Source organism: Aquarana catesbeiana, linkage group LG05 (genome assembly GCF_042186555.1).
Source record: "Aquarana catesbeiana isolate 2022-GZ linkage group LG05, ASM4218655v1, whole genome shotgun sequence".
In the NCBI taxonomy this organism is placed as follows: domain Eukaryota; kingdom Metazoa; phylum Chordata; class Amphibia; order Anura; family Ranidae; genus Aquarana; species Aquarana catesbeiana.
Window position 1 is genome coordinate 254351956 of NC_133328.1, and position 27220 is coordinate 254379175.

Genomic DNA, 27220 nt, shown 5'->3' on the forward strand with positions numbered 1-27220 from the left:
GATGTCTTATTGTAAAGGTCTGGAATGGAACTGGGCATAGGGTACTGCCTCGAAGGAGGATACTATCCTCCCTAGAATACAGAGCCGAATGGAGGGTTGTCTGGTACCCCTTATCTGATGCACCTGAACCTTCAAGGCACAGACTTAGACTTTGAGCTGGTTTCAAGGCTGACTTTTCGGTATTTATGATTCAGCCTAAGCTTTTTTTATTATGCTCTGTTCTAGAGCCTGTAATGAGTGATCTCTGAGCAGGAGGTTGTCCAGATACCCGAGCACCAGGATCCCTTGGGCCCTTAAAAGACCCAGTACTGGTGCTAGGACCTTTGTGAACACCCGGGGAGCTGTAGCAAGCCCAAAGGGTAGATCCTCTGATGAGGCTGAAAGATAGGTATGTGTAAATACGCGTACTTTATATCCAAGGAGGCTAGAAAGTCTCCCCTCTGGAGTGAGGCTACTACTGAGCAGACCAGACTCCATCTGAAAGGATTGTATCAGTAGATACTTGTTCAGGGATGTTAGGTCCAAAATGGGCACCGTTTGGTTTCTGAACCGTGAACAGGTTTGAGTAAAACCCTGTGCCCCTTTCGGATACAGGAACCTCTACAATCACTCCTTGATGCACTAAGATGTAGTGCTTGAAGCAATAAGTTTCTTTTTGGAGGATTCGAGGGAACACTGGATCTTACACTGGTCAACACTGGTGACTCAGGGGGTTGGATGTGTCATTGCCATCATCCCTTGAATAGTCTGGAGAACAAATATAAACCTCAATATGGGATTTTTAAGGCAATGTAATAGAAAAAATGATATTTAGATAAAAGAATAATTTATTGATACATAGAAAATTACATAACGTACAAAGATAATTTTAGTGATCATACAGTTTAAAAAGAATCATCAAATAGCATGAAAATGTGGAGAGCAGAGAATTGATAGTACTCCTAGATCGCGATACATCCTACTACAAGATACAATCACCACCAATAGCGATACGGTGGCGTTAAGTAGCAGACTTCCAACGCGTTTCAACTTATAACATCAAAAAGTCTTCCTCAGGGAAAGATTGCATCACGTTCTAAAATTTCAAGAATGTCAAAAATAGCAATGTTACATACCATATATCATATACATATATCACACATAGGTCATCAACCACATAAATTCAATAAGAGCAACTTACATTTTTCATGCAACTGCAGATAAGGTGCATTCCCAGTGTCTTAAAAAAGGGGGGGTCTCTATCATTCGTTGCCCTGACTGTCCAAAATCCTCTACAGGTTGACAGGATATATTTCTAAAGAATCCAATCATAGGCAGCCAAAAAGTGAGATTTGAGGTTCTAAAAAGACAAAAAATGCCATTTAAAATTAAACAAAAGATGAAAAGAGATCGCTTCAGAGACCAATATTCCCTGAGGTATTTCTAGTTCAAGCATGCAGGGTTACCTTCTAGAAGTGTGGCTGGGTCTGGGTCTTGTCAAAACAGCAGGTGAGCCTGTAAGGACGAGCCTGGACTGCAGAGATCCCCCATGGCTCCATGGTTCTGTACAGCTGTGATTGCAAGAGGGGCGGCTCCGGCAGAGCGGCGTCCCGCCCCTCAACCGAGGCTCAACGCCCCACATCCCCATATCCTATGGGGCGTGGCACATGGAAAAGAGGGAGGGAAGCGTTGCGTCGCCTAGGCAACGCCGCGCATCCCCACTGCATGATGACAATGCGACCAGCGTCACAGTCATATGGACGCTGCAGTCAGGGCAACCATTGATAGAGACCCTTTTTTAAGGCACTGGGAATGCACCTTATCTGCAGTTGCATGAAAATGTAAGTTGCTCTTATTGAATTTATGTGGTTGATGACCTATGTGTGATATATGTATATGATATATGGTATGTAACATTGCTATTTTTGACATTCTTGAAATTTTAGAACATGATGCAATCTTTCCCTGAGGAAGACTTTTTGATGTTATAAGTTGAAACGCGTTGGAAGTCTGCTACTTGACGCCTCCCTATTGCTATTGGTGGTGATTGTATCTTGTAGTATGATGTATCATGATCTAGGAGTACTATCAATTCTCTGCTCTCCACATTTTCATGCTATTTGATGATTCTTTTTAAACTGTATGATCACTAAAATTATCTTTGTACGTTATGTAATTTTCTATGCATCAATAAATTATTCTTTTATCTAAATATAATTTTTTTCTATTACATTGCCTTAAAAATCCCATATTGAGGTTTATATTTGTTCTCCGCTGGATCTTAAAAACCTGAGGTGGAACCCCCGCAACTCCAGCTTGTAACCGCGAGATATAATTGAGGTGACCCACTCGTCCAGAATTATTGTTCTCCAAATGTTCGCAAAGTGCAGCAGCCTCCCCCCCCCTCGATGGAGTGGGGGGCTTCCCCTCAAAAGGAAGGCTTGGTGCTGGGTTTAGAAGAGCTTTTGACCCAGGGCTTCTTCTGGCCCTGCGGCTTGCCCCTGGCCCTAGCACCCTGTTGGCGGCGGAACCGCCTTGATGCTGAGACATTTGAGGAAGCAGTCCCTGAGGTTTTAAACGAGGGACGTCTGGTGCTTTCCTTCACAGGAAGTAGAGAATTCTTCCCTCCGGAAATCTTTTGGATATACTTGTCCAAATGATCACCAAATAAACGTTCCCCATGAAAAGGGAAACCTGCCAATAACTTTTTTACAAGGAGGCTCGGCTGACCAGTTCTTAACCACTTCATCCCCGGAAGGATTTAACCCCTTCCTGACCAAGCCTTTTTTTGCGATACAGCACTGCGTCATTTTAACTGACAATTGCACAGTCGTGCGACATTGTACCCCAACAAAATTGACGTCCTTTTCTCACAAATAGAGCATTTTCTTTTGGAGCTATAAACAAGAAAAGAGTGACAATTTTGAAAAAAAAAGCAATATTTTTTACTTTTTGCTATAATATCCCCCAAAAATATATAAAATAAACTAATTTCTTCCTCAGTTTAGGCCAAAAATCGCAATAAGCGTATATTGATTAGCTCACGCAAAAGTTATCGTGTCTACAAAATAGGGGATAGATTTATGGCATTTTTATTATTAATTTTTTATTATTAGTAATGGCGGCGATCTTTATCATGACTGCGCCATTGCGGTGGACAGATCGGACACTTTTGACACTATTTTGGGACCATTGCCATTTATACAGTGATCAGTGCTATAAAAATGCACCGATTACTGTGTAAACGTCACTGGCAGGGAAGGGGTTAAACACTAGGGGGCGATCAAGGGGTTCCCTCAGTGTGTTCTAACTGTAGGGGGGATGGGCTCACTAGAACATGACAGAGATCACTTCTTTCGATCACTGGGAGCAGTAGATCCCTGTCATGTTGCTAGGCAGAACAGGGAAATGCCTTGTTTACATCTCCCCGTTCTGCCTCTCCGTGTCACAATCGCGGGCCACCGGCTGACATGGAGTCCGTGGGACCCACATCATCGGCTCTCCCTGTCAGCGTGAAATGAGGAAAGCTGTTTACCGGTACTTCCTGGTTCACGCAATGATCGGCTGTGATTGGTCACAGCTGATCACGTGGTAAGAAGCCTCTGTCAGAGGCTCCTGACACATACCTTGGAGTGAGCCTGACGTGCAGAGGGAGACCTCTTGTACGGCTCTGGTTCCGGGATCACTAGAGTGGGAACAGTGACCCTCAGAGCACAGAGGAGTAGGAGAGCCTGCAGGGTCCGCTTGACTGAAGATGAAGTCAGCTTGGCAGAGACAGGAACAGGCTTGATTGCTGCAGATGCAGAAACGATGAGGGGTAGCAGGCAGGTGCGCAAAGATGCAGGACTGTAGGCAGGTGCGCACAGATGCAGGACTTGTAGGCAGATGCACACGGATGCAGGACTTGTAGGCAGATGCACACGGATGCAGGACTTGTAGGCAGATGCACACGGATGCAGGACTTGTAGGCAGATGCACACGGATGCAGGACTTGTAGGCAGATGCACACGGATGCAGGACTTGTAGGCAGATGCACACGGATGCAGGCAGAAGCAGGGTCAGACAAGCCAGGTCACAGCAGCGGATCAGACAGAAGCAGCAGGCAGAGAATGGTCAAGACCAGGCAGAATCGGCAACAGGAGATCAAACAGGAACACAGAGCAGGTCAAAGGCAAGCCAAGGGGTCAGGACTGGAGACAGCAGCGAGGTCAGGAGAAGCTGGGTAACACTGGAGCAGATGCGGGTACAGGATGAGCTGCAGATCAGACAGCAAGGATACATTCTGAAGAGGCCCCTTTTAAGGATCACTCAGCGCCAAAGCTGTGTTACTGTGCGCGCGTCCGCGATCTGCGCACGCGCATTGGCGCGCGTCTATTCACTGCTGAATGCCTATTGACTGGAACACGTCCCAATGGACCCGTGCGCCCACGGCCAGTTGCCGAGCCATGCGCGGTACGTCCATGACAGCTCCATACCACAATCAGAGTTGCAGTGTGTCAGACTGACACACAGCACCCCTGATCACCGCACTATGCGCCCCAGTGGCCGCACGCCGGCAGTGTTATCCTGGACGTCCGGGCAGGATATCACAACCACTTTGCCGCCATCATTCTGCTATATGGCAGGCGGCAAGTGGTTAATCAAAGTGACATCCTAATCCAAAAATTTAAAGACAAGGGATATAAGGAGAAGAAGGATCTAATTGTGGCAAGATCTGCATGTCTGGACACTCCCTCTAAAACAGGTTGGAAAAATGAAGAGCATGATATGGCCGAACAAAATAAAATCAGATTCGTTACACAATTTCAATGTAAATATCGCAATATGGAAAAAATATTTAATAATGAATAATGAAGATTCTCAAACAGGACCCAAAATTAGGCACTATACTACCTGATAACATTCATGTACAGGAAAGCACCAAACATAAGAAATAAAATAGTGCCTTGCAAGCTAAAACAAAACATATCAAAACTAAAAACAGGTACTCTTAATTCTTTTTTCAAAGGCATGTATCAATGTAAGAAAAAAACTCTAAAATTTGACTATTTGTCACACACAAACAGAAATCCTTTTTAGACAACCAGAAACATTATGAACTTCAGGAATTTTTTAATTGTTCCACAGAGATCATAATTTATTGTCTAACATGTCCCTGGGGGCTATTATATGTAGGTCGCACAATTAGAACTATTAGGAAGAGATTTGGGACCCACAGAAGACACAGAGTCAGCTGGTGTGGAGCACAGTGTCCCCAGACACTTTACATTGGAACACAAGTCCACAAAGGGCCTAATGGCCCGTATACACGATCCAAAAATCAGACGAAAAATACTGCGTACAAATCGATTGTACAATAATCGGATAGTTAGTACACAGCTTTCGATAGCCGATCACAACAGTTCATCCGATATTAACCGATCGGACAAGCACGAAAATTTTTCTCATAGGATATCTGATCGTACAATAAACGTATGATTAGTATGGTGGTCGTAAGGAAAAATTTGAGAGCAGTAGACAGCGCATCAGCGGAACCGAACGAACGACCCGGAAGAAAACACAGTTGGAAAACAAACTAGGTATAAATTGCATAATGTCATATCATAGTAGGAAAACTAGCTATTAGGTTTGGTTCTTGAGAATCAATACCATTATTGTACAATACAAAGTACATGGATGAAATGTTTGCAAGAAATAAAATAAAATTTAATTCCTGTTCCCCGTGGATCCTGCAGCCAGTGACACAGCTCCCACGGACATCCCTCTACAATGGGTCGAGAATTTTAAATACTTGGGGGTGGTGGTCTCCAGGCAGGCTTCTGAGTTCTTACCCCTCAACTTGTCCCCGGTGGTTCAGGAGACTCGGCAACGGCTGAAGGCATGGGAATCGTTGCCTCTTTCACTGTTGGGGCGCATTAATTTGTTTAAAATGAAAATACTCCCCAAATTTACATACTTATTTCGCCACTCTCCACAGTGGATTCCTAAATCCTTTTTCATACGACTACATCGCCTCCTCGCCTCTTTCCTATGGGGGTCCCAATCCCCCAGATACAGCTGGTCAACACTGATACGCCCGACCTCCTAAGGTGGCTTGGCGTGTCCAGATCTATACAAGTACTATCTGGCCGCCCAGCTAGTAACAGCTGCTTGGTGGCTCAATCCGGACACCTCCAACCCAGCTACCCAGGTTGAGACGGCAGTGCTGGGATCCCTAGAGGCGCTCAAATTTTTGCTTTTTCGAGGCCCTCGAGCCCCTTATCCACTGACACCCTCCATGCGAACCACACTGCGTGCATGGGGGGCAGGTCTCAAATTAGAAAAATACCCTCAACAGGCAATCTCACCCAATGCTCCCCTTTGGATAAACCCAACCCTGGAGCACATCTATAAACTACCCGAGCCTCATGCCTGGACCAAATTTAACATTAAAACGGTGGCACAGATTATCTCCAATCAATCCCTAGTCCCGCTCTCCAAACTAAACTCCGATTTTAATATACCACAGTCCTATTTTTTCCGATTCCTTCAACTCTCCCATGCCTAGTCACCAATTCTCCAACTCCCCTCCTCAACTAGTTCAATCTTCACTGGAGGACCTTCTTAGATCAGATTGTGCGAAAAAACCCACTTATCAATTATATTCACACCTGACTGTCACCTCCCTCCTGACAATGAAAAAGCTAAGATCTAAATGGTCCCATGACATCCCCAATTTTGACAACGATGACTGGGATGACATATGGGATTTCCCATTTAGCTCCCTGGTCTCTCTGAGAGATCGCCTGATCCAATTCAAGATAGTCCATCGGGCATATTTTACCCCTCACAGACTACACAAAATGAACCTCGACTCCCCTCCCGGATGTTGGAGATGTGGTGGGACTCCTGGGGACTTCACCCACATCTTCTGGACCTGTCCGGCAATTGTCAGATACTGGAGGGAGATATTGGACTTTATCACACAAATCACCTCTGTGCCACTACAACCATCAATGTCAATCTGCATACTAGGCCTGGTAGAACAACTAATTCCTACGGTGGCGGGACGCACACTGGTGGGATTGCTCCTGTTCTATGCCCGTAAAGCTATAGCCCTTAGTTGGCGCAAACCAACCCCCCTCCTCTCTCCCTGTGGAAACAATTAATTAACAATAGCTTACCTCTGTATAAAGACACATATGACAACAGAGGCTGCCCCAACAAATATAGCAAAGTCTGGTCTAAGTGGCTGGCAGATCCCTCCACCGCTTCAGAGGCCTCTCAGTAGACCCCAATCACAAAGTAGCTCCCAAGCGGGTGCCAGGTGTACACAATAATCTACAATATGCTATTTTACCATGTACAACTGCACATAGCACCACCTCATGACCCAGTAAACTGTACCGCTATGACGGATTTCATAATATATTTTTCATGAATAAGGTGACAGCGTGATTCCTGCAAGGATCACATAGACATCACATTAGACCAATGTATGTTTAACTGTTTGTTCTCTTTATCTGTTTTTGTTTCTCTTTTTAAAAACCAATAAAAAGATTTTGGAAAAAAAAAAATAATAAATAAAATTTAATAAATAATGGAGAAACATTTTGTGTTCATATGTGCACCTCCCTTCTCTCCCTTGATTGATTGACTGCCGCGGGAGTTAAAGGCACAGAGGGGATCGTAGAAATCGCAGGAGATAGAAGGGGCTCAGGTAAGTAATTAGGGGGTGCTGGGGGGATGCTGCACACAGAATGTCTTCTATTTTAATACACAGAATGCATTAAGCTAAAAAAAACCTGATGCCTCTACAACCCCTATATATGCCGTGCATCAGTGCCACCTCATCAGTGCAGCCTCATAAGCGCACATCGGTGCAGAAGAAAAGAATACCAGTTTCAAATATTTCATATCAAACTATGATAGATATATATATATATATATTTTTTTTTTTTTTTTTTTTTTTTAACTATTCTGTTTTTAATCGTTTATGTAATAAAAACGAAAAAAAAAAAAACTAAACACACTGGTGATTTTATACCACCAAAAGAAAGCTCTATTTGTGTGACAAAAAGGATAACAATTCAGTATGGGTACAGTGCAGCATAACCACACAAATATCATTAAAAGTGCGACATTAATGAAAAAATAAATTTTGCTTGAGCAGGATGGCAAAATGGTTAAGTAGGCAAGTGGTTTAGTGAATAAACAGACAACTAACAACCAAAAACATTCTTTATTAGGGTATTGAATATTCCAACCTAACAGTAACCTTTATTCTTTCCAATGACAGGTTATGACAAATAAAATATTTTGCTGAAGAACAATTCCCTAACATGCGTAATAATATACTAACGTGCATTCTAATAGATTAACATTTAACAAAGTAAAATAGCATCAGAAAAATTAACATGATCACTAAATCACTACAGTTCAGTATAATTAAACTCATGCAACCAGGTGAAATGGTGCCTTTCCATTTGAAGGTAGTGCCAACTTGTTGACTGCTGATGGGATGGCATGGGATAAGATGGCATGGGATGAGAATGCTGGTGCGATGGCTGTGGTGGTGGTATTGAGACTAGATCATTGGACACGTGTGCTTGTTGACAATTGCTCACCTACCCCCCTTCTGCAGGACTTCCAAGAATAAACTTTCAGCCAAATTGGGTTGCTCATCAGACATTTTCCTTAAATTTGTTGGCTGTGAGAATTCCAAAACCATCATAATCATCAGGCTTGCGTTGGAGAGCTGAACTTGCCTTTGACAAAAATGAAGATGTGGCATCCTACAGGTTCCTCCTTTTTCTAGCCTTGGGTGTTAGTGCAACAGGAGTTGATGGAATTAAATTCTCATTATCAGCAAATTCCTATGATTAGAAAGGAAGATTATCAGCAAAGTGAAACCACATTTTGTCCACATCTAGGCATTCAGATGTGTCATTTAATAACAGGATGTTATTTTACTACTGCACAACACAGACACTGTTGAAGGCCATAAAATTACAGAAACTTTTCACAAAAAATTAACACCTGTGAAAAATGAATTTCATACAAGGTATAAGTACCAAACTATACTGCAATTACCTGAGTGGTGGGAAGGTCCTGATCAAGATCGATGTCAGATTTTGGCAAATGTACAGAAGCTGGAGAAGGGTTTGCAAGGCTACAAAGCGAAGCTCTGGCATCTACTTGCTCTGTCAATAAGCAAGGGCTTTCATAGTACCACAGCCGTGGAAGATAAATATCTTCAGCTCCTGCTCCTGATTTCTGTGAGGCCCTTACTTTATTAAAGCTCCTTTTTGAACACTGTTCTCATATTAGAAATTTTGTTCCGCACATATTGCGGTATAGGATTAGAGCATATCTCTTTGCAGAGTTCTGCTAGCTTCAAGTGGGCCTCATGCTTCTTGTTGCAGTCTGAGTAGTCTTTGGACTTTACTTTCCAAAGGCAAGGCAGTTGCCTGTACATCTCAATGAAGCATTGAAGGAATTCAGGGTTGGTGAACTTGTCTGTAATGCTTCCTGCAAAGTAAAATGGCAATGCTCAGGTATGAAGAACAAAATGTAGTTCTATTAACAGCTATGTTACATAGTATAACAGATCTGGAATCAAACTTTTAAAAAACCTAAACCAAAATGTGGCCTGATTCAAAAGTCATGGCCAATAGCCAACGATAATTCGTGAGGGCTACTTGATGCTACAGTACCAGTTTGTCCACGTAAAATATAAGGTGTTCTCATATGCATGTCATACAAAAAGGGTAACTTTACCTTCATTCATTGAACAGATCGCTCGTGAAGTGGATCAATCGGGCTATCGAAGTGTTCCAAGCTCGTTTACAGATCATCCAGGTCTGCAGCGCGGGTTCGTTGGTTTACGTAGTGAGCATGCGCCCGTTGCTATGTCTCACTTTGATGACTCATGCAGCAGTGTGTATGTGCGTAGGGCTGGTCTGCGACACACGCGGAAGACGTACGAAATGGCGGACGAGGAGAACGAAGGGGAGCCCAGACCAAAGGCCAGAGGGACATGTGGGACTAAGATAAAGGCAACAGCGATGTTGAGAAATGAAATGGTCGATCTTGTAAACCTGCTGGAGAAGCAGGATTATGATGGAAAGCTCCAAATTTATGACAGGCCCAACAGCAGAAAAGGCATAATCTTGGACAAAGTTCTGGAATGCTTAAGAAAGAAGCATGGAGTAGAAAGATCAAAAGACCAACTCAAAAAAATCAAGTTAGACTTACCGGTAACTTGTTTTCCAGGAGTCTTTCAGGACAGCACCTTGAGAGCGTGGCTCCACCCACTTGACAGGAAACACACCTCCACCAAACTTTAAAAGGAAGCTCCTTCCCACTTATCATTAGTAGTAGTAGTATTAGAGAACCTCCGGCCCAAGCTGGAACACATAATCAGAATATGGTTAGTCACAGCATAGTAATTTAATACAATAAGGGCGGGTTGCTGCTGTCCTGAAAGACTCCTGGAAAACAAGTTACCGGTAAGTCTAACTTGATTTTTCCCTTAACGTCTTTCAGGACAGCACCTTGAGAGGATAACAGAGACTTACCCACCTAGGGAGGGACCACAGCCTGCAAGACCTTTCTGCCAAAAGCTTGTTCACTTGCTGACAGAAGATCCAGCCTGTAATGACGGACAAACGTAAGGTAACATGACCACGTAGCCGCCCTACAAATCTGATCTGGGGTGGCACCAGCCATTTCTGCCCATGTAGTGGCCTGAGCCCTGGTAGAATGTGCTTTAATCCCCAGCGGGGGAGATAGCCCCGATTGAGAGTAGGCTGCTAGAATAGCTGATTTAAGCCATCTAGCTATAGACCCCTTAGAAGCTTGCTGGCCCTTCTTCTTACCAGAAAAAAGAATAGAGAGTCCGAGGACCGAAAGTTACTTGTTACCTCCAGATAATGTAATAAAGTCCTTCTTACATCCAAATTATGGAATTTGCCTTCTTTTTCCCCCCGAAGGGTTAGAGCAAAAAGGTTGGCAGGATGATCTCCTGCGACCTATTGTGTGCTGACGCCACCTTTGGCAAAAAACCCGGATCGGTTTTAAGTATAACCCTATCTGTGTAGATAGTTAAAAAGGGTCTCTTAACAGATAGGGCGTGCAGCTCACCAATTCTCCTTGCTGACGTTACTGCCACTAAGAACAAAGTCTTAAGAGTAAGATTTCTTAGAGAGATTTCTTGTAATGGTTCAAAAGGTTCCTTTGTGAGGGCTTGCAGGACCACTGATAGATCCCAATTGGGAAAGTGCTTAGCCGGAGCTGGTCTAGATCTGGTAAGCGCCTTGAAAAATCTTATAACCAAGGGCTCAGAAGAGATTGGTCTTTCTATAAATACTCCCAAAGGAGCTACTTGCACTTTAAGGGTGCTGACTGACAATCCCTTGTCTGCCCCCTCTTGAAGAAATTCTAAAATTGACACTAAATTTCTTACTTTTCTCTTAGTCGAATGTCAAAAAGAGTTGAAGACCTTCCATTATTTAGCATAGATTTTTCTGGTCACTATTTTCCTACTGGAAAGTAAGGTAGTTACCAAGGGTTGTGACAGACCCTTGTTTCTTAACAACTGCTCCTCAGAAACCAGGCCGTGAGGCTTAGACTGGCCACTCCCGGATGCTGTATTGGACCCTGTAGGAGCAGGACTTGCCGGAGAGGCAGCCGCCAAAATGGTTTGACTGCCATATGTAGAATGGTGGAAAACCATGCCCTCTTTGGCCAAAATGGAGTAATTAGGATTACTGCCACCTTCTCCCTCTGTATCTTTCTTAACACCAACGGGATAAGTTGGAAAGGAGGAAATGCATAACCCAGATGGAAGTTCCAGGGCTGGATTAACGCATCTGTCCCCTGGGCCTTGTCGTTTCTGTGAATAGAGAAAAATACTGGGAGTTGTGTATTTTCCTCTGACGCAAATAGGTCTATTTGTGGTTGACCCCAGGCCCTGGTAATCAATGCAAAGATTTCCGGATTCAGGCCCCATTCTGACTCCTGAATCCGCCTTCTGCTTAGATAATCTGCCACTACATTTAAGGTGCCTTTGAGGTGGACTGCTGATAAGGACCGAACGTGCTTTTCTGCCCAAACCAGGATCTTTGAAGCTAGCAACTGAAGTGTTTTGCTTCTTGTACCCCCGTTTGTTTAGGTAGGCTATGGTAGTGGCGTTGTCTGAGAGGACCCGGACATGAGAACCTTGAAGGATAGGAGAGAAGGCATCTAAAGCTAAGGCGACTGCCTTTAACTCCCTCCAATTTGAGGACCTCTTTGCTTCTGTCCGAGACCACATTCCTTGTGTGAAGTCTTGGTCTAAGTGAGCTCCCCAACCCCATACACTGGCATCTGTCGTTACCACTTTTTCTATTGGAAATGACCAGAGCAGGCCTTCTGACAGATTCTCCTGTCTCCTCCACCACCAAAGCGATCTCTTGACATTGGTGGGTATCTTTACCTTTGCTTCCAGAGATTCTGACCTGTGATTCCATATTCTCAGGAGAAAGCTCTGGAGAGGCCTGAAATGTAACCTTGCCCATTGAATGGCTGGTATGGTTGCGGTTAGGGTTCCTAGGGATGACATCACTTGTCGGACTGATAATTCCCGGCTTGCCTGTAAGGACGCTACCACCTTCCGGACCTTCCCCTTCTTCTCTTCTGGGAGAAAAACCTTTTGTTCCCTTGAACAGATCTGATACCCCAGGAATAGTATTTTCTGGGCTGGATTGAAATTTGACTTCTGCATATTTATGATCCAACCCAGGGTTTCTAGATGACCTCGGGTTTTTCCGAGGTTGTCTAGCAGTCTTTCCCTGGAGGGGGCAAAAAGGAGTAGGTCGTCCAAGTACGGAATTACCGCAATCCCCTGCATGCGAAGAGGTGCAAGCGCCTCTGCCATTATTTTTGTAAATATTCGTGGAGCAGAAGACAGGCCAAAGGGGAGGGCCCTGAATTGCAAGTGCAGAACCTCTTTTCCCAAATTTATCGCCAATCTTAGGAATCTTTGGGACTGCGGGGCTATAGGGATATGCAGATAAGCATCTCGAAGGTCTATTGATGCCATAAAGCATTCCCTTGTCAATAGATTTTTGACCGTGAAGATGGAGTCCATATGAAACCTTTTGTATTGGACTGATCTGTTCAGCGGTTTCAGGTTTAGGATTAAACGAAAATTTCCGGATGGTTTCTTTATCAGGAATATACGGGAATAAAATCCCTGATAAAGCTCCCCCTGTGGGACGTAAGTCATAACCCCCTGATTTATCAGATCCTTTAATAGGCTCTTCATTGCCAGGGATTTTGTTACATCTCTTGGAAGATTTGTCATCAAGTACCTTTCTGAGGGGAGATCTGAAAACTCTATATTGTAACCCTGGGCTAGCATATTCAGAATGTACTGGTTTTCTGTTATGCTTGCCCAATAGGGGAGAAAGCCCTGTAGTCTTCCCCCTACCTGTAACCGACTGTCATTGCGTCTTGCTGGTTGACGCAGGAGGATGGAAAAGGACATTTCCTTTGCCTTTACCCCTCTGCCCTGACCAGTTTTTCTTTTTCTCTTGAGGCTTGTTTTGTTCCTGAGCCCTTTGAGGACGAAAAAAACGTTTGACTGGTTGTTTCTTCTTTTTGACAGGAAAAGACTTCTTTTTATCTGCAGTCCTGTCCAGAACTGAAACCAAATCAGGACCAAACAATAAGTCTCCTAGAAAAGGGACCCCACATAATTTGTTTTTAGATGCTGTGTCCCCTTGCCAAGTCTTTAGCCATAAAGCCCGTCTAACAGAATTAGCAAGGGCTGCCGCCTTAGCTGTCATCCTGATAGGCTACGGCTGCTGAGAGGGTAGAAAAGGAGTCAAGGATCTCTTGCTTAGGGGAATCTGCTATTATATGAGCTTTAAGCTGATTTACCCAATACTCCAAGTTCCTGGAGATGCAAGTAGTTGCCATTGCTGGCTTAAGGTTGCCCATAATGGATTGCCAAGTCCGCTTGAGCTGTTGATCCATTTTTTTATCCACGGGGTCTTTTAAGATCCCCATGTCCTCAAATGCTAGATCAGTAGATCTTGACACTTGATAAAAGGCTGCATCAAGTTTTGGAACTTTATTCCAAAGAGCCGCTGGGTCTTCATCAAAAGGGAACCTTCGCTTATAAGCCCTAGAGAAAAATGATTTCCTATCAGGGTCAGCCCATTCCTTTCTGATGGTTTCAGAAATCACTGCATGGACTGGAAAGGTACGGGACTTAGACTCACTAAGCCCTGCATACATCTTGTCATGTAAAGACATTTCCTTATGCTCTTCCTCAAGGCCTAGAGTAGCATAAATAGCCTTTAAAAGGCCATCCACCTGATCCAAAGACAATTTATACTTGGAAGACATATTTTCCAGCTCATCACCATCCTCATTTGATTAATTAGAATGGGATGGGGAAAGCCCTTCCCGGTTCAGAGGACCCATCTCTGCCTCCACTGCCGGGATTAACAGTGAGCCTTGAGAGGACTGTGAGGTAGTGGGCTGACTTGCAGATGGATAGGTGAGTGAGGATCTGAAGGATTGAATGGTAGCATCCAATTCCTTTTTAGCAGATGCGATTAGATCACTGCATGCGGAAGTGGTTTCTTCCCTCACCAAGGAGTCAATACATGCTTGACATAAAGCCTTTTTCCAGCCTTCATTTAACTTAATTTTGCATGAAGGACATTTCTTTCTAATCCCAGGGTCAGAGCTCTTGGCCTGCCATGATGAGGGAAAAAAAGAGAGAAAAAAGACAAACCATCTTTTAGAGTCAGCCTGATTACTAAAGGTTGCTCACCACAGGTGCACAGTGAGAAAAGCTATCAGACTCATGTGCCCTGACAGGCTCCTCCGACACCAGGGGGAAAAAAATACCCTCAAACTTCACCAACATTTAGAGAGAAGAGGGCTAGAGAGAGACCCCACAGTAAAGCTGAGCAGAAACTACAGTCTGCTCCTTACCTGGGCCTTGCTGGTGCCTGTGCCTGTTCCACTCGCTGCGGTTCCTGAATCCATGCTGAGGCAGCAGCGTGATGCCTGTGGCGAAAACGCCGGTTCCGGACTCCAATAGCGCCTGTGCGCCGGACCGGAACCAGAAATAAATAGGCACCAGACCTATTCCTCCCTCCTCCCCCTGCGCTTCTGGCGGAAATGACGCCTGGCGCCTGCTCCATGGATGCCGCCCCACTTCCGGATACCTCACATCAGGCGGATGCAGTCCTCTGACTGCCCTTCCCAAGATGGCGGCGGCGTCAGGGAAAAAACATGTGCAGGCAAGAAAAAAAACAAACAAAAAACGCCTGACATGCCTGACGCCCCTGCCTGGGAGCAGCAATACCCGGAGCAGTTCTGACTATCCCCGAGCACTGACGAGGGAGAAGGAGCCCATCCACCCGGCACCCATAAGCCTGTGGAAAATGGGAGGTATCGGCTCTCCTGAGGTAGGTAAAAATAAATAGTGGCGTAGGGAGCCTGTTCTCTCAGGACAGAACCTTGAGAGCTCCAAATTCCCACATGTGTTCCCGCCGGAGGAAACACAAACTGATAAGTGGGAAGGAGCCTCCTTTTAAAGTTTGGTGGAGGTGTGTTTCCTGTCAAGTGGGTGGAGCCACGCTCTCAAGGTGCTGTCCTGAAAGACGTTAAGGGAAAAAGGTGGTCAGATTTAAAACACCGTGAGAAGGAACAAATGGAACAAATCCATTGCACTCTTATGAAAAGTTAGTATCTAAATAAAAAAATATATAAAATATATTATAATATACTATAATATACACACACACACACACACACACACACAAATATACAGTGGGACGGAAAGTATTCAGACCCCCTAAATTTTTCACTCTTTGTTATATTGCAGCCATTTGCTAAAATCATTTAAGTTCATTTTTTTGCCTCATTAATGTACACACAGCACCCCATATTGACAGAAAAACACAGAATTGTTGACATTTTTGCAGATTTATTAAATAAGAAAAACTGAAATAACACATGGTCCTAAGTATTCAGATCCTTTGCTGTGACACTCATATATTTAATTCAGGTTCTGTCCATTTCTTCTGATCATCCTCGAGATGGTTCTAAACCTTCGAGTCCAGCTGTGTTTGATTATACTGATTGGACTTGATTAGGAAAGCCACACACCTGTCTATATAAGACCTTACAGCTCACAATGCATGTCAGAGCAAATGAGAATCATGAGGTCAAAGGAACTGCCTGAAGAGCTCAGAGACAGAATTGTGGCAAGGCATAGATCTGGCCAATGTTACAAAAACATTTCTGCTGCACTTAAGGTTCCTAAGAGCACAGTGGCCTCCATAATCCTTAAATGGAAGACGTTTGGGATGACCAGAACTCTCCTAGAGCTGGCCGTCTGGCCAAACTGAGCTATCGGGGGAGAAGAGCCTTGGTGAGAGTGGTAAATGAGAACCCAAAGATCACTGTGGCTGAGCACCAGAGATGCAGTCGGGAGATGGGAGAAAGGTGTAGAAAGTCAACCATCACTGCAGCCCTACAGCAGTCAGGCTTTATAGCAGAGTGGCCCGACGGAAGCCTCTCCTCAGTGCAAGACACATGAAAGCCCGCATGGAGTTTACAAAAAAAAAAAAAAAACACACCTGATGGGAGGTCAAACCTTCAGGCGGACCTGATCAGAAGGCTCGTGTGAAAGGGGCCTTATTCTCTGAATCTGCAGGGTAATCACAGCAGTTATCTCAGTGTCAATTAGAGGTAAAGTGTGACAATGTTGCTATCTGTAAACATGGCTTCTCTCTCCCCTATTTACATCAAATCAATTGCTACAAACAGCACAGGAAGCCAGTACATAACACTGTCTAGTGAGAAATAAGTTAATTGTAAAGCTTTGTTTAAAAAATAAAAATATATAACAAACATGGTAAACTTACCTCCTCTGTGCAGTTAGTTTTGCACAGAGCAGCCCGGATCCTTCTCTTCTCGGGATCCTTCCTCCTATCGAGTGCCCCCACAGTCAGCAGCTTCCTATGGGGGCACTGGAGCCAAGTCACAGCTCCGTGTGCCCATTCAGACACGAAGCCCAAACCTGGCTCCCTCTCTTCCCTGAGTGGCTGACTGACTTTAATTGACAGCCGCGGGAGCCAATGGCCCAACTGCTGTGTCTCAGCCAAATCAGGCGGAGTGTCCCGGACAGCTTAGATATTCGTGGACATCGCTGGAGAGAAATGGGGCTCCTTTAAACACAGACCTCTGCCCTTGCACCCCAACTCAGCCCTCCCCCCCTCTTACTCGAGAGGTCACTAAAAAAAGTATCCATTAGTCCGAATGGGCAGGCTTTTGACAAAGGAGGAATGAACCTCTGAAACGCGCAAGACCGCCCTCAGCATTATCCCTTACTTCACACAAGCATGAAGGGGTTGCCACAAGGTAGACTGCACTTGTGCATGACCCTGAGGAATGCCTGCCTTTTTGACAGTTGTCATGATCTTATCTCCCTGATGCCGGCTAGAGGGATAGGACAGGCTCAGCCTTGCAGTTTCTTCATCCATGACAAGCCTTGCAGTTTCTTCATCCATCACACTGCGTACAACCCTGTGGTGTTTTTTTTATCTGCCATCTATGTTGATCATTAAGATTTTAACATGTAAGTGTACCATTTGTTTTTGTGGAATAAATTATTTCATTATTCTAATGAGGCATTAGTGTACATCTTGCGGCATGTATGCGTTCCTTGATCATCTGATCGAGGGTGAATACTGCTGTGCAAAATGTAAGCGCATTGTTGCTCTGGAAGCCCAGGTTCTGAATCTGGGGAAGCAACTGTCAGCACTGAGAAGTCCCTCCATACTAAAGGAGAGCCAGGAACATACACGGCAGGTGCCGGCAGGGGCCAGCACAGAGGCGGGTGGAGACAAAGAGGTGCAAGCACTAGTAAAGAGTAGATGGGTGACAGTCAGGAAGGGTAGAAGGGGGAAGTGCCAGGGAGGCCGATCCAGGGCTGGAGCATCCCAATAAGTACGCTCTATTGAGTGACATTGGTGAAACTAGTCAGGGACCAGCACTGCTGGAGCTGAGGGACTCTCCTAGCTGCCGGGGGAGGAACTCCTCCAGTGAGAGTGGGGGGGAAGCGAATGCAAAGGAAAGAGGTGGTAGGGGACTCAATTCTTAGAAGGACAGAGAGGCCAATCTGTAACAAAGACCTGAAGCGTCGAACAGTATGTTGTCTACCGGGCGCTGGGGTTCGGCACATCACGGATCTGGTGGACAGATTACTGGGAGGGGCTGAGGAAGACCCAGCTGTCATGGTGCACATTGGCACCAATGACAAAGTCAGAGGCAGATGGAGTGTCCTAAAGAACGATTTCAGGGACTTAGGAGTTAAACTGAGGAAAAGGACCTCCAAGGTAGTATTCTCAGGAATACTACCGGTACATCAAGCCACACCAGAAAGGCAGAGGGAGATTAGGGAAGTAAACAAGTGGCTGAAGAGCTGGTGTAGTAAGGAGGGGTTTGGGTTCCTGGAGGACTGGGCCGACTTCTCAGTCGATAACCAGTACTATAGAAGGGACAGACTGCACCTAAATGAGGAGGATATAAGCCTTTGACGTTGCGCAGCCACGGTGGTGAGCGAGCGGACGCTCTCAATATTTGCAACAAGCGAATTTTGTTTTTATATCTAGTAAGTGTCCTCTTTTATATATCAATCTTAGTTTATTAAAAGGTTATTTGACAAATAACATATATACATACATTAATGGTATTGTCATACCATCAGAACATCTTACAGATACATTATACAAACTAACAGACAGAAACAAAAAAAAAATAACGACCCCAAACACACCTCCAAGACGACAACTGCCTTGTTAAAGAAGCGGAGGGTAAAGATGATGGACTGGCCAAGCATGTCCCCCAGACCTAAATCCTATTGAGCATCTGTGGAGCATACTCAAAACGGAAGGTGGAGGAGCGCAAGGTCTCTAACATCCACCAGCTCCGTGATGTCGTCATGGAGGAGTGGAAGAGGACTCCAGTTGCAACCTGTGAAGCTCTGGTGAACTCCATGCCCAAGAGGGTTAAGGCATTGCTGGAAAATAATTGTGGCTACACAGAATATTGACACTTTGGGCCCAATTTTTACATTTTCACTTAGGGGTGTACTCACTTTTGTTGCCAGCGGTTTACAAAATAATGGCTGTGTTTTGAGTTATTTTTAGAGGACAGCAAATTTACACTGTTATACAAGCTGTACACCCACTACTTTACATTGTAGGAAAGTGTAATCTCTTCAGTTTTGTCACATGAAAAGATAAAAATATTTACAAAAATTTGAGAGGTGTACTCACTTTTGTTAGATACTCTATACGGTTTGGATGGTCTTTTTAAAAATATGAAATATTTACAAAAATATGAGGGGTGTACTCACTTTTGTGAGATACTCTATACGGTTTGGATGGTCTTTTTAATCTGAACGCTGTAAGTGAAAATGAAAACGTCCACAATATTTAGAGACATTTTGTAACATTTGCTGTTTTTTGATCTACTAAGAATGGTTTTAGTGTATTTTTAGCAAAAATATTGTAAATAAGTACATTTTCTCCTTCACTGATGGGCGCTGGTGAGGTGGCACTGATGAGGAGGCACGAATATGCCCCATTAATGGGCACTGATATGTGGCACCGATGTGCACTGATGGGCAGCAGTGATAGTCAGCACTGACTGGCATCACTAATGGGTACTGATTGCTGGCACTTGTGGGCACTGTTTGCTGGCACTGGTGGGCGCTTCATTGTAATCAGGACACTGATTATCAGTGCCCTGATTACATGCCTAGATGTCCTCTGTGAGGAGATGCCGCTGATCGGCTCTCCTCTCCTCACACTCTGTCAGTGTGAGGCGAGGAGTGCCGATTACCAGCATCTCCGTGTTTACATGTGACCGGCTGTGATTGGGCACAACCGATTTCATGATTAAAGAGCCCTTTACAGAGATCGGGGCCGCACAGTGTTGCCATCGCTATGCCTCTGGGCACTGTCATACGACGTCCACCCAAAACGAGAGCTGCAAGCCCCGCCGTCATTTGAGTAGTTAACAAATTTCTAAAGCTGTAAGTGAAAAATGAAAAACCTTCAGAATTTTTATAGAAATTTGGATATTTACATTTTTGCGTAGGTTCAATTTTCATAATTTTGAAAAAGGCGCAATTTAAAAGTTAGTAATATTTGATACTCATTAACGCCATACAGGTTAAGCTTTATTATTTAAAAGCGATTTAGCAGGAATTTTTGTAAAATTAGCTTTGTTTTTATCTGCCAATAATGATTTTAGTGTATTTTAACGAACATATTGTTTTGATAAACATTTGCGCAAATATCGCAGTGCCTTAAAAAAAACAGTTTCTACAGGTCATGTGCTTGCAGAAAATCAATGGTTCGAGTGTCTTTCACAAATTCTTAACGTTGTAAGGGAAAAATGTTATGTTTATGTTTTTTTATGTTGTTATGTCCCTGCGTTGTTGTACGTGGCATGCCATTAATTTGCTGTAAGATCAAACTTTGTATGTTCTGTCCTATCAGCAATGGTTTATTTATTCTATGGTCCCAAACACCCTTTTTCTTAATCCCCTCCTCTTGGTCTCATATCCATCTCTCCTATTATGGAAGGAATGCCACAAACTTGAGTCAAGCGAAGATTGAAACAGGACAATGAATATTTATTAGGGGCGGTTACCTGCCGTGGCGAAAAGCCGTGATAAGGAACAGTGGGAGGCCCACCCCAACGTCCAGACGAAGCTACGTGATTCACATTGCGAAATGCATGCTGGGTAGGCCGGATGGCTGGAACACAGCGTGAAGATTGCGGAACACTGGAGGAGACATATGCGCTGTTTAGCGCCTATACCAAGGGTAGGACCCGTGGATAAAGCATATGAGGTCACTATCTGAAGCAGCCTAACCGTGGAAAGCACCACTAAAGGAGGGTATCGTATGGCCGGCCCCTATACTCAATACTGCTTGAGATAATTAAGCTGGGTATGGGGAAGTGATAAGTGCAGATTACCCTGATCTGTGAATATAATACACTATTTAAGGACTACACAATTCAGATCTTGTCATTCTTGATGGATAAAACCAAGATGCAGCTCCAACACAGACTGCTTCAAGCCTTTAACTGCAATGTGATTCAAAGTTTTTTTGGCCTCATGCTTTTTGTTACCATAGTGGCATAGTCCTAATTGCATATATGTAGGATGTCATACAGCCATCTATCAGGCATGATTCAGGACTGCATATCTACACTACCAACATCATAGCAATTGTTTCCTTGTTGAAATATCCATTATTCATCAATTAACTTTGTTTTCTTACCATATATCGATACCATTATCTTGTGATTTTTTTCCAACTACAGCCAGCAATCATTTCAGGCTGTTCATCAGTCTTTCCCCTCCCCCTTTTCCATCTGCACCTTGTAGGCTCGAGACCCCCAGGGACCTCTGCACAGAGGTTCATGCCATATTTTCTACATTATTTATAAAATAATCTTTCAAACGACGCATTAGTCGTGGCATGGACGTCGGCGCATCGATATCTGCCATCCGGACGATCGTTTATATGTTTCGTTATGTTTTCTTTGTCTTGTGCTGTGTGTTGCCACATCTGGTGACTATTTGACGCAGTGGCCTTCGGATATATGTCATGTTTTTGTATCTCAACTACTACCTCCCATTGGGGAGTTCATTGAATTTTTAACTCATTAATAAATTTAACATTTTTTCTACTTAACCATACATTGTATGCTGTGTCACTCATTTGGTCCTCTGGTTCCTTACAGTCTTGGTAAGGACAAAACCTGTTCTTTTTTTATATATATCCAATTTTTTGATAGAGTGACGCTATCTACACTTGGTAAACAATGTTTGAGGACATTATAGTGTGTTATCACACATAATTTTGGGCCTTTTTTTCTTTTTTGGTTTGTAAAAATGAAAACCTTCAGACCTTTAGTGAAATTTGGTAATTTACACTTTTGCGTCTGTTCGATTTTCACCATTTCGCAAAAAGGCGCAATTTAAAAGTTACAAATATTTGTTATTTATTAACTCAATACAGGTTAAGCTGTTATATTTAGTAGGAATTTTGTAAATTTTGCTATGTTTTTATCTGCCAATAATGATTTTAGCAAAAATATTGTTTTGATAATTTGCACAAGTATCGTGGGGCCTTAAAAATCAGCAGCACCTTCTTTTTATTCTATTGGTCCTGTGCTTTCAGAAAATATATGGTTGTGGGGGGGGGGGGGGTATTGTACAAACTCTGAAAGCTATAAGTGAAAAATTAAAAGGAAAAATTGCAAAAATGGTCTGGCCACCTGAGTTTAAAAGTGGAGTACAGGACCCAGCAGCGAAAGGGTTAAAGTAGAACTAAAATTAAGAAATTAATTTTGGATAGAGTAAGGGAAGGTTATAATCCATGTCCGTTGTGTGCCATCTATGCCCCATTGGTAAGACTTCCCTTAAATTCCTGTCCCATATCTAAAACAGGAATTGGGAGGAATTCCCTCTAAAGTGAGGAAATCTCAGGGTGTCACTAGGGTCACCAGAACTAGTGTGCCCATTAAAAAGATTTCCCCTCTATTATTGCTCTGGTGTCAATGGTAAACCGTAAAAAATGAAGAGAGTGAATCTCACTATCGGGGGCACAAACAGCAATTTAAACTGGCTGGTGTTTTAATCCATCTCCACTCTATCCAAAAGTAAAAAAAAAAAAATTGAATTGCCTTTAGTTATATTTTAAGGTCAGAATTGCTACAGCACATTATGTGAACAGTGCATGTTCCAGGTAAAGGACATTTGGCAGCACTTGTGTGTAAAGGGTTAACTGCATAGTTAACCAACCCCGCTATCCATCACACTCAGTCTGCTGGCACTTATATTGTCCTACGAGTAGGAAAATCTCTATGAAACATGAGGCTGAGAATCACTGTCACACACTGGTGACAGTGACACGTTATTGCACTAATGTTGTTACATACTCTTGGCAATGGCTGGGATCTGCCTCTGCCAGCTGTCATAGGCAGCAATCTTTTCCAATGCCGGAAATGGGCCAGGTCTATAAATTGCACCATGCAGTCAGTGTATAAGTAACAAAAGTGGGCTAACAGACAAGTACCTTCTAGCAAAAGCTCCAACTGTTAGAAAATGTTTGTTTTGTAACTTTAGTTTGGCTTTCAGTGTATTAAAGCCACCAGACAGATCATGTAGTATTTGTATTTTATTTTAGTTTTGGCAGCTATCCGACATGTACTGAATACTTTGACAGCAGTTTCATAACACTATAATGGAGTAGAAGCCAGGAAATCAGATCTAGTACAGAGGTATAAACCAATGTTCATGAAAATTGAAGCAAAATTAAGACTGCAAATATTAATAAGACAAGACAAGATCAAGTCATGGCAAATTGATGATGGAAGATATGAGGGCACGCTGGAAAGCAAAGATACTTGAGGAGATAGAGGGGCAGGTAGGGCAATAAGGAAGTGAGGAATGGATATTGTGCTATAAATCAAACGTAAATTATCAAATTGAAGAATTTGAAAATGTGCTACAGATTTTTAATTTTTTTTTCCTTTCTAAAAGACTAGAGAAATAAGACATACACCAGCGAAATAAGACAGAAAAGGCCAGAACGGCCCATATATGAGCACAAGACGCATTTACTGTGTAGGCAGCAAGAAAATTTTTTTTTTTTGTTTTTTTTTTTTTTTTTTTTAGCACTTTACTAATAGTTTTGAGGACTTCAAATCTGTTTTGTATGCCATAGCAAAATACTGAACATGCATAAACCCTTCAGCCAATACGATGTGTTCATGCAAAGCATACATCGATATTCAGTGTAAATGCACTTTTTTTGCATACAAATAATTTTACTTTCAAGAGAATGCACCTTTTAGGTTGTTTTTTTTTGTTGCCTTTTTTATTTTACACCAAAAAGTATATTATTGGTTGAGATATTCATACCAGCCAGATTTTGGCCTCCATGTGACAGATAACACAAAGTGTAAAAGGCATAAATAAAGTTTAAAAACCTTTGTTATCCGCGGCAATAAAGCCCAAAATATTCTCATGGCGCAGCATCACAGTTTGATAGATTTCTGCCTCTCTGAACCACGAGCGTTCCTCTCTTGATGAAAAAATCTTGACTGCCACTTCTTCTCCTCTCCACTTGCCTCGCCACACTTCTCCAAAGCGACCTTTGCCAATGCTTTCTTGCAAAACGATGGTTCTCGCAATAGTTCTCTGCACAAGCAAAGGCAGACCTTGGACAAAAAAAAAAAAAATTAATGCAGATCTAAATATTAAACAAAAAACAATCCTAAACTAATTTTCTACCTTACTGCAACCACTAAACTTCTATCACCTACTGTAGATTCCTTCTGGCTCCCAGCAGCAGTTTAAAATTACAAAAGTGATCGAAAGCACAGAACCTTTGTTAAAGAATATTAGATAGGGAACAGAACTGTAAAAATAAAAACGAATCGGACAAAGTACAATATTGTATTAGTGCCATGTTTCAAAGTGCTTTCTGGGGAGTGGGGCAGGTGTGAATGAATTCACACCTGCCCCAGACAATCCAACAGCAGCTTTGAAGAAGCTGGGTCAATGGAGAGCTGCAGCTCATTTCCACTATAAACACTTTCCACAGAAAAACAATGGCAATAGAAATGCAGAGGGAGGGGGGACGTGTCAGCCTCTGCAATCCTATTCCCGTTGCTTGTCTGTGAAGTGTTTATAGCGGAGACAAGCTGCAGATATGAATCAACCCATCTCCTTTAAAATGGTTGTTGGATGAGCCGCAACTGGAGAGCGGGGAATCGGGAGGCAGGTTGGACCTCATAACTAGAGTTTAAAAAGCCCTTGAAAAATGGAACACAGTAATACACATGTACTTTGTCTCATAGGGAACAGAACTGTAAAATAAAAAAATACGATAGGTCAATTTCAAGACTCTTATTCCACTGAAATCTTCAGGGAATGCCATTCTTCCTGGTCCCTCACAGCTACCTCCCTTTAACGTTCTTGTCACTACAGGAGACATAACTGAGTGGAGGTCAGCAAGAAGGCAGTTAATTTTCAGTGCGATACAATTTAAGATAATAGTAGTTGTAAACCTCAGATAGGAGCATAGCATAACCCTCTATAGCAGTGATGGTGAACCTTGGCACCCCAGATGTTTTGGAACTTCATTTCCCATGATGCTCATGCACTCTGCAGTGTAGTGAAGCATCATGGGAAATGTAGTTCCAAAACTTCTGGAGTGCCAAGGTTCGCCATCACTGCTCTATAGTGTGTATTTTTCTCAATTAAGAGCATGAAGTGTCATTTCTATCTGCTGCTTCATTCCTCTGCTATCAGCATAAGTAACTTCTGACCAGTTTTCCTTATACCAAGGAGAAAAAAAACAGGAGAGGGGTCTAAAGCGGATTGGCAGCCTCAGCTCTGTTCCTATGTGCTGTGTGAAGGGGAATGTGTCACTTCCCTCCAACCAGCTCTTAGAGTTTTACTCACTCAGCTCTGCAAAGTGCAACCTTCGCTCTCTCTTCCATTTCCTGAACCAGAAATAGAAGAATTTACTAAGATCTTTTTGCATGAAATCCTATTTTCTGCTAGGAAAATTTTCAGACAATGAATGAGGAATGCACCACCTGAATTTAATAGCTGGATATTAGACATTAACAATAATTTGCCATACAAGAAATTCCTGTATATTCATAGTGGTTGCCCATCTAAATTTAACAAAATATGGGATAGACGGCTTCAAGCTTCTGAAACTTGTTCTTAATTAGGAGTTCCCTCTGTAACAGTTTTACTGCTTCTTTAGCACTGTCACCAGTAGTATTGATGTACCCGTGATTATACGTATTTACTTTCCAAGGTGAATGCTTAATGACCACTTCCTTTTTTATGTTGATTTGTGTCTTCTATATCTCATTCTTATAAGGGATGCAAGGTTCTGATATTCACCCACTTTATTGTCAGGGTGTACGAAATACATTGTTTGTATCCCTTAACTTGTACAACTTTTAATAAAAGTTACTGTTTGAAACTGAAAAAAAAAATGGGAAAAATGTAAGTGATTTTGACGAAATAATCGTGCGTTTGTGTGTGAGAATGTGTGAATAGGTGTGCTCATGTAATAACTGTTATTTGCTAAAACTTATGGATTTTCAAACATAGAATGTATGTCATTTGTATGGTTTCTTTTGTAATAGAACAGCACAGTTATTTTCACATCGTTTTCCTTTTAAGTTAATCTTTTAAAAACATTATGGACATTTGGGATGAAAATTCTTCTTTATTTAGACAAGGAGTGTAACATATCTCGGACGACTCTGTGCCAGATTTCAAAGTTAAAGGAACACCTCGACAGGGAATAGGAGGTGAGGATCTTGTTCCCTGTGGGAAAAAGGCATGATTTCTGAAAAGTTCAATAGCATCTGGATATTAGTCTGGCTACTTTTTACTTCCTCTCTGTGCCCACACTTGTCTGTGCTGCTAGGGTACTCACAACCTCCCAGAAATCCACAGGGTTCAGTGTCCTCTCCCATTAGGTGACCACTGCCTGCAATCCCCTTGTGGGTGTTTCCAGGTGATATCTACTACTCCACAGTATTTAAAGGCTTTTTTTTTTTTCTCCTTCTAAATTTCAGCTTCCTTATGTACCTATATACCATTGGTACATAAGTATATGCTTTTTCTTTTCCAGAAAAGAAAAAGCTTTCTATAATATCATAGACCAGCCCTTACCTCAGCCTCCAGATTTTTGTATGGAAAACTCCTCCATTACTTCCAGGATGGTCCTTAAGTTTGGAAAGCAGTTTAGAATCAGGAAGGAGTTCACCAGCTGACCTCCTTAACACACACCCTGCATCAGCCCCCGCCCCCCCATAGGAGATGTCTCCCACCCACCATGGATAGATGGGGTGTCCTCCTATTATATACTGTAGTTTTTGAAAATCTAAAGGAGATTGTATAATCAGATTATGTAGTGTATGGCCACCCTTATACACCTAACATGAACTAGTTGCTCTTTTGGTGTCATTCACCGTCAATGGCAACCCAAATGCAGAAGCAAACACATATTTTACCATGTGAAAAAAGTGACAAATGTCACAAAACGTGCAGTAAAAACAATGCAAACCACAACATGCCAAAATGTCCCATGAGATACTTTGCCACGTGTAAGGCAGTCCATTG

The 27220-nt window shown here is 43.0% G+C and overlaps 1 protein-coding gene across 7 annotated transcripts in view; it reads right to left on the reverse strand.

Annotated features, from left to right (window-relative positions):
• Positions 1–27220, reverse strand: part of TGFBR1 (transforming growth factor beta receptor 1) — a 468434-nt gene that overhangs the window by 273739 nt on the left and 167475 nt on the right. For all 7 annotated transcript variants that reach the window (XM_073630719.1, XM_073630713.1, XM_073630717.1 and 4 more), the window contains one exon: positions 24052–24282. In XM_073630719.1, the coding sequence (XP_073486820.1) occupies positions 24052–24282 (231 nt within the window). The remainder of the gene's footprint in view (positions 1–24051; positions 24283–27220) is intronic.